This window comes from Equus przewalskii, chromosome 6 (genome assembly GCF_037783145.1).
Source record: "Equus przewalskii isolate Varuska chromosome 6, EquPr2, whole genome shotgun sequence".
Classification (NCBI taxonomy): domain Eukaryota; kingdom Metazoa; phylum Chordata; class Mammalia; order Perissodactyla; family Equidae; genus Equus; species Equus przewalskii.
In genome coordinates this window covers 20896652-20909964 of record NC_091836.1, presented here as the reverse complement: position 1 = coordinate 20909964, position 13313 = coordinate 20896652, and the positions used below count along the sequence as shown (strand labels likewise).

The 13313-nt window shown below is 36.7% G+C and overlaps 1 protein-coding gene across 4 annotated transcripts in view; it reads left to right on the top strand.

Annotated features, from left to right (window-relative positions):
• ALG9 (ALG9 alpha-1,2-mannosyltransferase) overlaps positions 1–13313 on the top strand; it is a 95417-nt gene that overhangs the window by 11052 nt on the left and 71052 nt on the right. For all 4 annotated transcript variants that reach the window (XM_008527250.2, XM_070624856.1, XM_070624853.1 and 1 more), the window contains 5 exons: positions 1974–2044; positions 6798–6886; positions 8810–8945; positions 12917–13004; positions 13181–13286. In XM_008527250.2, the coding sequence (XP_008525472.1) occupies positions 1974–2044; positions 6798–6886; positions 8810–8945; positions 12917–13004; positions 13181–13286 (490 nt within the window). The remainder of the gene's footprint in view (positions 1–1973; positions 2045–6797; positions 6887–8809; positions 8946–12916; positions 13005–13180; positions 13287–13313) is intronic.

The window sequence follows — 13313 nt, the reverse complement described above, 5'->3', positions numbered from 1 at the left end:
CTTTTACATATAAGACTTTAATCCATTTGAATTTTATTTTTTATAAATTGTGGAAAGATCCAGCTTTATTTTTTGCTGTATGGTAAACTGGCTTTTCCAGCGCCATCTGCTAAATAATCCATCCTTTTCCTTCTGATTTGTTTTACCATCTCTGTCATACACCTCATTCTCATATGTATGGGTCTGTTTCTGGCCTCTTTATTCTATGTCATTGGTCAATTTGTCAGTCAGTACCGTACTGTTTTTATTATTATGGCTTTATAATGTGTGTTAATATCTGATTGATGAATTTCTCACTTTGTCCATTTTAAAATTTGTTTAAAAATGATTTCAGAATCAGTTTGCCCCTCCTCCAAATTCTGCTGGGTTTTGGTTGCAGTTGCATTGAATTTACATATTAATATGAGAATCAGTATTTTTACAGTGTTAATTCATTCCATCTCAAAAAGGGTGTATTTATCCATTTAGTTAGATTTTCTCTGTCTTTTAATAAAATTTTAAAAATATATTCATTTCAGTCTTATCTAGTCTTTGATAGGTTAATGCCTAGATTCTTTATACTTTTTGTTGCTGTTATGTGTGGTATCTTGTTTTCTATTATTTTTTCAAGTGGTCATTGCTGGTATAGAGGAACACAACTGATTTTTGTTTTTTGATCTTAATCTAACTCTTGGTGATTTTCCTTATTAGTGTCAATGGTTTGTCAGGTGAATGTCTTGGATTCTCTTTCGTCTTTGTATATAGAGTTTAGTTTCTTCTATTACATTCCTTATACCTCATTTCTTTTTTGTGTCTTTTTGTACCAACCAGGCCTTACAGTTACCATGTTGAATATTAGTTGTTATGGGAGCATCGTTGTCCTGATCCCAAATACAGTTCTTATCTTATATTAACTTGTGTTATTTCTAACTTTCTAAGTGTGTTTTTGTACTCTTCCCAATTAGAAGAGGAGTCCTTACACGTAGACACGTTGTACTGAAATTATCTGTATTCCCAGTAGCATCAAGGATAGTGCTCAGTGTATATAGTAGATTTTCAGTATGTTTTTATTGAGTTAATGAATGATTCTGGGCATTTACTGGATCACTTTATTGAATTATTTTTGGAATTTTTTGGTTATAGTGATGAAAATGGACAGTATTTCCAACTTATATGCAGTTATATTAATCATAGTATGTATTTAAATAGAGCCTATATTCTGAGGTGCTCAATGGTCTGAAACATACCAGTATACTGTAAGTTAAAAGTTCTTTGCCATAACCCTTATTATTTTGTTATTTTTATTTCTTAAATTTATGTTCTTAATTATAAAATTAATAAAATCACATTACAGATGTTTGGAAGATAGGAGGAAAAATATGTACCTAAATCCCACCAGCCTGACATAGCCACTTTTACCATTTTATTATATTTCTTTCCAATCTTTTTATATACTTCTGATTTCCGTAGCTATAACTCTGATGTATGAATAATATTGTGTTATTCATTTTCACTTGGTATTTTATAATATTCAGTACCTAATATATTGTGGTTGTTCAAGAAATGTTTGTTGAATGAATGAGCTTTATGTCATAAGAATTTTTCCACTGTCTTTGTAGCCATAAATTTTAATATCTGTATAATAGTCCATGAAATAGATGTAGCATCGTTTATTTAACCTTTTTTCTATAATTTGACATTTTTAGTTTTTTAAACAGTTTTTTCTAAATTAATAGTGCTACAGTTAACATTTTCATGAATAAGACTACCCTCCCGCTGCATATTTTGAGTTAACTCTGTAGGCTGGAATCATAGAAATAGGTATACTGGGTCTAGGGATGTGAAAATTTGTGTAGTGCTTGATACATACTGCTTTTCAAAATGATTATACCAATTTATAGTGTTATCAATGACAAATGAGAGTGGTTTCATCTTTAAGAATTTTTCTAGCATGCACCTGTGACTTATGTTTTCTTGTTCTGGGTTTCTTTCAGATTCTTGTCTTTTACTTTTTACGATGTCTTCTGGCTTTTGTGAGCTGTATCTGTGAACTTTACTTTTATAAGTAAGTATAAAAGCTTTGCTTCTAAAAGTGCTATGAAAAATACCAATATAGAATAGATTATTTCTCTGATAGTGTAAGCAGTGTTTAGGATAGAAAAACTTTCCTTCTGGCCCCTAATATTATATCTGAAGTGCAACTTAAAAAAATTTTTTTTCCTAGCTTTATTGAGATATAATTGACATATAACATTGTGTAAATTTAAGATGTACAACAGGGTGATTTGGTACATGTATGTATTATGAGATGATTACCACAATAAGGTTAGTTAACACATCCATCACCTCAAATGATCACAGTTGTGTGTGTGTGTGTGTGTGTGTGTGTGGTGAGAACATTTATGATTTATTCTCTTAGCAACTTTCAAGTATATAATATAGTATTGTTAACTATAGTCAACATGCCGTACATTACATCCTGACGACTTATTCATCACATAACTGGAAGATTGTACCCATTGACCAATATTTCCCCATTTACCCCCCACCCCACCCCCATAGCCCCTGGCAACCACCATTCTATTCTCTGTTTCCATGAGTTTGGCTTTTTTTTAGATAACACATATAAGTGAGATCATACAGTATTTGTCTTTCTGTCTGACGTTTTACTTAGCACAATGCCACCAAGGTCCGTCCATGTGTTGCAAATGACAAGATTTCCTTCTTTTTTATGGCTGAATAATATTCCATTGCACATATATAGCACATTTTCTGTATCCATTCATCCATAGACAGACATTTAGGTTGTTTCCATGTCTTGGCTATTGTGAATAATGCCTCAGTGAACATGAGGGTGCAGATATCTCAGAGGTAATGATTTCGTGTCCTTCGGATGTATACCCTGAAGTGTGATTGCTGTATCATATGGCAATTCTGTTTTTAATTTTTTTAGGAAAGAAGTGTGACTTCTCGTTTGAAACAAACCATAGGAGGGGAATACTTGTAATTATCACTTTCTTTGCTGAGATTCATAAACACCTTATCTTCATGTTACTAATTTTAATTCTGTTAATACATATCTAACTGGTGTTTATTTGGTAGGATTTAGTAGAGCCTTGGTCCCAAGATATGGGATCATGATTTACTTCTTCCCCTTGAGCTTAGCTGTTAGGAAATTACTCCCAGTGTGAGACTCTGATCTTATTTGTACCTGCTACATAATTTTTCACCGAGTACCTATTAGTTGAGTATTAGTGGAAGTATTAAGCATTTAAGTGTTTCAGTAATAAAAATAGCCACCTTTTTTACATGAAACCTAATACCTTATTTTAATAATGCTTTAAAAGATATTTGGACTTAATAATCATTATTAAAAGTCTTCCCACTGCAAAACAGCTAAAAATGTCAGATAAAAAATTCTTTGCCTTGACTCTGTGTGGAGTAGAGAAGAAAGAAAGCCAGTGATGTCTCTGAGGATTATAACCATAAGTTGGTCTTCATATGGGCTCAGGATTGAATTCCAGTCACCTACGTGGTCCCCCACACCACAAGTTGAGAATTTATTTTAAATTGTTCTGAGTTGGTTGTGCCCCAAGTATCTTGCAAAAACAAATATAAAATTTCTGTGGAGGGGCTGGCCCCGTGGCCGAGTGGTTAAGTTCGCGCGCTCCGCTGCAGGCGGCCCAGTGTTTCGTTGGTTCGAATCCTGGGCGCGGACATGGCACTGCTCATCAAACCACGCTGAGGCAGCATCCCACATGCCACAACTAGAAGGACCCACAACGAAGAATATACAACTATGTACCGGGGGGCTTTGGGGAGAAAAAGGAAAAAAAAATAAAATCTTTAAAAAAAAAAAAAATTTCTGTGGAGAAATGGATCTTTAATCCACGTGTCAAAGAACTACCACAGATGAAGTTGTAGTGAACAAGGCATTATAATAAAAAGAAATCACAAAGCACAGAAGGGAACAAGATATTATAAGTAAAAGCCAGCAGTTATGACAGTCAACAGAAAGCTGAGCCACAGAATTTCATTTATTAGCAATTATTAAAATAAGAATATGAAATAATTTTAAAGAAGTAAAAGAGAGAATTGAAAACATGAATAAGAAGTAAGAGACTAAACAATCAACAGAGAGAGAGGGAACTTACACAATGGGAGAAAATATTTGCAAACCATAATCTGAATAGAGGTTTATTTCCAAAACATATAAGGAACTCCTACAACTCAATATCAAAAAAATTAATCTAATTTAAAAACAGACTAAGAACTTGAATAGACATTTCTCCAAAGAAGATATACACATGGCCAACAGGTATATGAAAGATGCTCAGTGTCACTAATAATCAGGGAAATGCAAATCAAAACCACAATGAGATATCACTTCATACTCGTTAGAATGGCTGTTATCAAAAAAACAGACAACATGTGTGGGCGAGGATGTAGAGAAATTGGACCCCTTGCATAGTGTTGGTAGGAATGCAAAATGGCGTAGCCACTATGGAAAACAGTGTGGAGTTTCCTCATAAAACTAAAAATAGAACTACCATATGACCCAGCAATCCAAATTCTGGGTATTTATCTAAAAGAGCTGAATCAGGATCTCAAAGAGATATCTGCACTCCCTTCTTCACAGCAGCACTATTCACAATAGCCAAGGTTGGAAACAACCTGAATGTCCATCGACATATGAATGGAAAAAAAATTGTGGTATATACATACAATGGAATATTATTCAACCTTTAAAAAAAAGAAGAAAGTGCGTGAACTTTGAGGACGTTAATGCTAAGTGAGCTGACTGGTTACAGATGGACAAACACTGCATGATTTCACTTATATGAGGTATCTAAAATAGTCAAACTCATGGAAGCAAAGAATAGAGTTGTGGTTGCCAGGGGTTGGGGGAGAGGGAAATTGGAAGTTGCTAATCAATGGGTATAAAATTTAAGTTGTACAAGATGGATAAGTTCTAGAGATGTGTGTATAACATTATGCCTATAGATAACAATACTGTATTTTACACTTAAAAATTTGTTAAGAGGGTAGATCTCATATTAAGTGTTCTTACCACAATAAAATAAAAAGATAAAAAAAAAGAAAAAGAGGGACCAGCCCGGTGGCACAGCAGTTAAGTGTGCACGTTCTGCTTTGGTGGCCCGGGGTTCGCCAGTTCGGATCCTGGGTGCGGACATGGCACCGCTTGGCAAACCATGCTGTGGTAGGCGTCCCACATATAAAGTAGAGGAAGATGGGCACGGATGTTAGCTCAGAGCCAGTCTTCCTCAGAAAAAAGGGGAGGATTGGCAGCAGTTACCTCAGGGCTAATCTTCCCAAAAAGAAAAACAAAGAAAAAAGAAAGGAGACTACAAAAATGATCAGGGAGATTTGAAAAGAACTACACAGAACTTCTAGAAATGAAAATATAATAATTGATATTTAACATTCAGTGGCCAGTTTAAACTGCTAATTGGACATGCTAACAAGTAAACTAGTAAACTAGAAGATTAATCTGGAGAAATTACTAAGAATGCAGGTCAGAGTGAGAAAAAAAAGAGATATGAAAGAGGTTAAGAAATGTGTATGCTGGGGTTGAAAGATACGATATATATCTAATCAGATTCTTGGAGATGATAGAATGGGGAGAGGCAGTATTCAGGGAAGTAATAGCTAAGAATTTTCCAGAATTAATGAAAAAAAGATGCTAATCCACGGATTCAGGAAGCCTAACATATCCTGAGCTGGATAGATAAAAAGGAATTACTGAAACTGTGTAGAACACCAAGGACAAAGAAGAAGATCTTAAAAGTTGACGGAGAACTATTACAATACCTGCAAAGGAACGTTGGGCAATTAGACTGACAGAAACCTTGTCAAAAGCCAGAAGACAAAAAAATAGCATCATCAAAGTGCTGAGAGAAAATGACTGTGACCCTGAACTTGTATATTAGCTAAGCCATCTTTTAAGAGCGAAAGCTAAACAAAGACTTTCAGACAAAAAATAAAAGAGAGAAAAAGAAACCAAACAAAAAACAGAGAATTTGCTATTAGCAGAGTCTCACTAAAGGAACTTTTAAAGGATATACTTAGGAAAAAGCAAAATTATTTCAGAAAGAAGCTTTGAGATGCACTAAGGAACCTGAGCAAGAAAATATGTAACACATGGGTATAGGCTGAACAAATATTGACTAAATTAAGCAATAATAATCTCTAATAATGTTTAACTTATAGGGCCAAAAAAAACCCCTAGAAGAAAGAAGTAAAAGGAAATATATAATTGCTTAAGTTTGAGAAACACTGACTTAGATATCACTTATTAACACCTTGGTGTATCTCCTGGTCTTTTTTTCTGATAACCATTTATTGAGTAACTCTGTGCCAGGCACTTTTCTATGCGTTGTTCTCACAGAAACCGTACAAGGTAGGTTTTTTGCAGATGAGGAATCTGACAGAGATTTTGTAACTAGACCAGGGTCCTACTGCCAGTAAATGGCAGAGCCATAATTTGCACCTGTGCCCATCTGAATCTGAGGCGTGGTATTTTTTCCACTACATCTTGCTGATTTCCTCTTGGTAGTAGACATAATCTTAGCATGGAAAGTATACATTTCTTCTTGGATAGAGAGCTTTTCTCCTGCATAAGGAATAAGAATGTTTGGGGTTATTATGCACACGAAATTGCTAACAAACATGTCAAGCCAGTTCTGTAATTGACTTTAGATCTTCCATGTTCTCTGTGATGCAGACGTTTTCATCCTTTGATTTGAAATGGCCATCCCTAAAATTTGCTGTGCTGATAGTCTTTGCCTTTCTCCTAGAGCTGTGTGCAAGAAGTTTGGACTGCATGTGAGTCGAATGATGCTAGCCTTCTTGGTTCTCAGCACTGGCATGTTTTGCTCATCATCGGGTAAGTAAAAGTGCAGGTGAGAGCGTAACAGGTCCACTGATATTTCACAGTTGCATTGAAAGGAAAAACTTATCTAGATGTAGGTTATATTTATATAACGGCAGTAATTAGCAAAGCACTTTTATCTACGTGATCTTGATTGGCCTTTACAATAGTTCATGGTATAAATGAGATAAATATTTTCTCATTTTTGCACGTGAGGACACAAACTTAGAAAGATGAAATGACTTACTGAAAGTCAAAGAATTCATGAGTGGTAGAGCAGTTGTTTTTATCAGGTTGCTTTCTATTACATTATTGTATTTTTTTTTTTTTTTATCACTGCAAGACTGAAAAACGCAAGCATCCACTACCTTTCTTTGCTGTTAGAGGAAGGAAAATAATTTTGTTATTTTGGTCAAGGAAGCTCTTTGTGCCTAAAAACCCTGTTCTTGATGGTTCTGCTTTCTGCCAGTTATTTGCAATGTATTCTATAAAGGTATACATCTTCTGTTGGGGTTTTTTTACAATAAGCTCCTAGAAATTTGGAGTAAAACCTTGATCTAGAGTAGTGGCTTTCAAACTGTGCTGCCCTTGAATATTTGTGTTCTATGAGCTGAACCAAGGTAGCCATCTGCCAAAAGGTAGCCTGTGCCCAATTCTCCAGAAATATTAAGTTACTAGATATAATTATCTCAATTTTAAGTTCTGGTTTTGTGTACCAGAATCTAATATATGCACTAAATATACACAAAAAATAGTATCTGGCGCAAAAGTATATATGTACTTTTCCTTCATTGACTGTATCAAAATCCATGTTGTTCTGCAGAGACCTGAGGGCTCCACACCTGAATAATTTTGAGGGCCACTGTCCAAATGAGACTGTGCTCTACCCTCCGAGCTAGCAGAGACCTCAGATTCCTCTGCTCCCTTTGTCCTCTACATTGGCAGCTGGAATCGACAGCTTTGGATGACACATATTATTTAGCATTTATCTGTGAAGGTTGTACCTCATATGTTTTTTATGTTACTTTTTTTTAAGTTACAGTAATAATTGGTTATTATATGAGGGAGATACCTGGGAGTATCTTTGGTTTTGTCATCTCAGTTGAGGATGCTAAGGCACAGATAAGTTAAAGGCATCCTTTGATACAGAGCCTCCGAACCCTTCGCTGAGTTTCTTAAATAAAACTGCCTTTTGTGGTTCTTACTGGAGTTGGTACTGATTTTCCTTCCCTAGTGTTAGGTGAGGCAGGCCTTACACAGCCTGGAGAGGCAGATTTGCATTCTTGTGTAGAGTTGTTACAAACACTTTTGATCGGATGTTACTGTTGCCGAGACCCTGAAAGTGCTCAGTGGTCTGCTGTATATAACAATAAAGTAGTGCTGGTTGCAAATAATTAGGGGACATTTAAAGGCCAAACTATGTCAGTGGGTGCAGGATGTAAAGCAGTGCTGCCATCCCGTGCTTGGCCTTTGAGAAGGCTTCCTAGAATTCCTGTGAGGTACAGGTTAGTACCAGGACAGTCTCAGAAGACTATCGGAAGATAAAGTTCTTCAGAAATAGATTGTCAGCAGTGGCTCTAAGTTTCTTGAAGCCGTATTCTCTGCTTGAAAATATAAATCGGAAGTGTTCCTGGGGAACCTGGAATTCTGTAAGTTTTGGATTTGGGGTACAGGTCAGGCGAGGAATGGTATGGTTAGTATTGTATAATTGGGTGATTTATTGGTACCCAAAAAATAGAAGTGAGAAAATAAGAAAATAGTTGAACTTCATTTTTTTTTTTAAAGTGGTATCACTTTTCTGCCCCTCTCTCATATAGCATTGCTCAAAATATGTTCCTGGTTATTGACATTTTGCAGTGTAGCTGTAATAATTGATAGCTAATAAATCTCAAACTCTTGTCCTTTCCCCTTTTTTCTTTCATTTCTTTCCTCGTGTAGCTTTCCTTCCTAGCAGTTTCTGTATGTACACTACATTGATAGCCATGACTGGCTGGTATATGGACAAGACTTCCATTGCTGTGCTTGGAGTAGCAGCTGGGACCATCTTAGGCTGGCCATTCAGTGCAGCTCTTGGGTAAGACACTAACACAATTTGTCTTCCTTGTATCGATGAGCATATAGTAAATCTTAACGTTAGGTTATCGGCTTATTCTCTGGATAGGACCCAAAGTTATAGGAATTAATTGGACCTACAAAGATTCTGGGGAACGGAAGAACATTTCTCTTAGTGCTTATTGTTATGATTAACTCTAAGAGGAATAGTGACTATTAAACATCTACTGTATGTTAGGCACTGCTGAACCCCTTACAAACTTTATCCCTAAACCTTACAGCAACTCTGCAAGAGAAATACAACTATTAGTGCTTTATAAATGAGAAAGTAGACTCCAAGAGGTTGAGTAATTTGCCTTTAAGATTACCTTTGCTTTTGGATCCAGGCCTTTCTGACTTTACAGCTGATGTTTTTTCCACACTGCACCACCCTGTGCTGTGCATTTTCCCGGTCACCAGGCTTGAAAGCTGAGTTTCCTTTCAGTCCCTCTCCTTTTTGCCCCCAGCATCTTTTTTCAGGGTTCCATAGCATCTCTCAGTCCTCTTGTGCTCTTTATTCCCACTACTTCTGCTCTGGTTTGTGCTGCCTTGCCTTCTTGCCTGTACCACTAGTAATTTAAAAAAATATTTTAGGGGCCGGCCCTGTGGCCTAGTGGTTAAGTTTGCATGTTCTGCTTTGGCAACCCAGGGTTTCTCTGGTTCGGATCCTTGGCATGGACATGGCACCGCTCATCAGGCCACGTTGAGGTGGCATTCCACATGCCACAACTAGGAGAACCCACAACTAAAATTATACAACTATGTGCTGGGGGGATTTGGGGAGAAAAAGCAGAAAAAAAAGAAGATTGGCAACAGTTGTTAGCTCAGGTGCCAATCTTTCAAAAAAAAATTTTAGTTTGATGTTAAGGTTATTATAGTATTAGTATATCTGTATTGTAAAAAAACATACCAGGTTGTATGAGGTAACAAGAATTCTTAATTCTCTTCTCCCCTAGCCCAATCTTCAGAGATAGTCACTGCTAACAGTTTTGATTATATCTTTCAAAAAATTATCCTTGTGTGTATAAATGCACACATACACATATATATACATACATACCTAAATTCTTAAAACAAATAGAATTATGCTGTACATATGTATGTCTTCTGTTGTACGTAGATTTATATTGTTCTTTCTTTCTTTCTTTTTTTTGAGGAAGATTAGCCCTGAGCTAACATCTCCTGCCAATCTTCCTCTTTTTTGCTGAGGAAGACTGGCCTTGGGCTAACATCCTTGCCCATCTTCCTCTGCTTTATATGTGGGATGCCTACCACACCATGGCTTGACAAGCAGTGTGTAGGTCTGTGCCCAGGGTCTGAACCGGCGAACCGCGGGCTGCCAAAGTGGAATGTGTGAACTTAACCTCTGCACCACCGGGCTGTCCCCTGTATCGTTCTTTCTCTTAGTTGCATAGCATTCCATTATCTGGCTGTCTGTATTTATTTAACTATTGTCTTATTGGTAGACATTTGGTTTTCAGTTTTTTGCTGTTCTACACAATGCTTCAGTGGACATTTTTATACGTATGTCTACATACTTGTGGAAATTTATCTATGGGGTAAATTTTTAGAAGAGGAGTTACTAAGTCAGAGAATAGGTGTTTTAAATTTTCTTAATTGCCTTTTAAAGGCTGATTTCCCCACCTCCAATCTTTTCTTCTGTTCTATTCTGCATATCATCCTCAAGCTATTATATTTTTTAAGATTTTGTATGAGGCCCTCTTCCATACTTTCTGTTCTATCTCAACCATCTTAATGATTCCCATATCTTTATATCTAGTCCCATCATCTCTTGAGCTTCACTGATATAGTCCTAGCTACATGTTAGATATCTCCGTTATATAGCTAAACATTTACAAAACTAAACTCATTATCTTTCCTTCTTATCTGTTCCTTTACCTATATTTCTATCCCAGTAAATGGTACCACCATCCACTCACTGCCGAGCCGGGAACCTGAAAATTATGTGTGACTCTTTTCTCTTTCCCATGTGCTATTAATTTATTGTATCTCCTGAGTATCTTTTGAATTTGAATACTTTTCTTTACCTCTCTTTGCTCCTGGATTACCACACAGCCTCCTAAATGATCTTGCCATCTCTAGTCTTGATCCCTGTCAGTCTATTTCCACATCACACTAGAGTTATCCTCCTAAAATGCAGATATGATTGTATCACTCCCTGTTTTGTTTTGAACTTTATAATAGCTTCCTCATTGCTATATGTGATAGAGGTGGCAATCTGTAGCCTGTGGGCCAAATCGAGCTGTGCTGTTTCTGTACAACCCAAGAACTGAGAAACTTTTACATTTTTAAAGGGTTGTTAAAAAACATAGAAGAATATGCAACAGACACTGTATGTGGCCTGCAAACCCTAAAATATATACTGTCAGGTCCTTTAAATAAAATGTTTGCCAACTCCTGCTTTATGGTGTCCAGACTGTAATATGACTCACAAAGCCCTGCTCTTTCCTCCTTTTTGCTTCTCCAGCCTCCTTTTGTCAGTTCCTCCATTCCTTTTATTCTTTATTCCATCTACGTTGAACTTTGTGAGTTCCTGAGATATCTCTCGATGGCACATTTTGATTGGTCTGCTTTTCGCCCAGATAAGTGATTTCAGGATCACAATCAATCAGTTAGCAATCTACCATCATTTATTGAATACTTTATGCTAGGCACTACTGATATTGTTATAAGTAAGATAGTTATGGTTCCTGCTCTTTGGGAGCTTATATTTTAATAGGAAAGACAGATATTGAACAAGTAATTAAAAATATGATGACTTATCAAAGTAGAAATACAGGTGCTTTGGAAATGTATCTAGTTGGGGAGACAAAAAAATGAAAGCACAAAATGTTAATGCAAAATTTAGATAGAATGTGGAAGTTCAGATTATAGAAGAGATTTCCTGGGACAGCACATGACATTGCTAAATAAGTGATAGAGATGATAATGCTCTATAAATTCAGAGATGGGAGAAATTGGTTCTGCAGACATTTTATAAAGGAGGTGAGAGCAGAGCCTGTAGTTGATGTTTGGGTAGATTCTGTATAGGTAGATTGGTGTAGGGAGAGAATTCTTTGTGATTGCAGCATGGGTAAAGCCTCTGACTAGTGTCCTAGATATGAAGGTGATTGTTCATGCAATAAGAGTGGAAGCCTCCACTGAGAAAATGGATGTAGAGAAAGAAGAATAGAAGTTGGCTTTTGGGAGATATGACCATAGTAGGGTAATATGATGGGGTAGAGGAAAAAAAGAAGCCTAGAAAGGAGCACTAGGGAAGAGACCAGAAAAGAACAGGAGCCAGGGAGTCTACAGAGGAAGGAACAGATGCTTTAAGTGCAGGAGAAAGACAAAGGAAAATGAAGTTTGTGAAGAGATACTGGGTCTGGCGGAGAGGAGGTTCCTGTTGACCTTGGATCAGTCTTATTATTATTAGCTTGATCTAAGGCCTTAAGGAAGAACTAGTGAAGGCAACATACCTGTGCCACTTGCCTGGGGAATTTAAGTGAAAGGAAGAAGAGCAAATGGTATTGGAAGGTGATATATCAGAAGTGAAGTCAAAGTTTGTAATATTCCTAACATCTTAATAAATCATAGAAGGGAGAGATCAGTATTTATTTGGCAGGGTGAGTTTCGGACAATAGGGCACATTTACTTATAATTAATATATTTTAAATGTCTGTTACACATAAATATGTATAAAGTGGAGCTCATTGCGTAAGCTCAGTGTTTATTTCACCTGTGCATCATGGGATGCACAGTGCTCTTCCGGGTCCTGTGATGAGATCGGTATATTTTCGAGAAGACATCCTCTCACATACCAGCTTTCTTCCCTCACTATAACTGCTAGAGACATTTTTCTCTCAGTTCTGCATAAGGTATGTGTGGATCTGACCTGTTGGAGACTATATTCTGAGAATTTAACTCCCCACTTTCTATTTCTTTGTTCAATAGTTTACCTATTGCCTTTGACTTGCTGGTCATGAAACATAGGTGGAAGAGTTTCTTTCAATGGTCGCTGGTGGCCCTCATGCTCTTTCTGGTGAGTTTTCTTTTCTCTTGTGTTGTTCTAAAGTTGTAGTGAAAGCACCATCTGATGTGGGAAAGAGAACATTAGGAGTTCATTCTGTTTTTCATTCTGCTTTATCCTGTTAGTGTTGGGAGAATGTTTCCGGCACAAAAGTCTATAATCGCTATATATTTTCTGTGCTGTTTTAGGTGCCTGTGGTGGTCATTGACAGCTACTACTATGGAAAGTTGGTGATTGCACCACTCAACATTGTTTTGTATAATGTCTTTACTCCTCATGGACCTGATCTCTATGGTAAGGCCTTATGAAATTTGGGGAAGA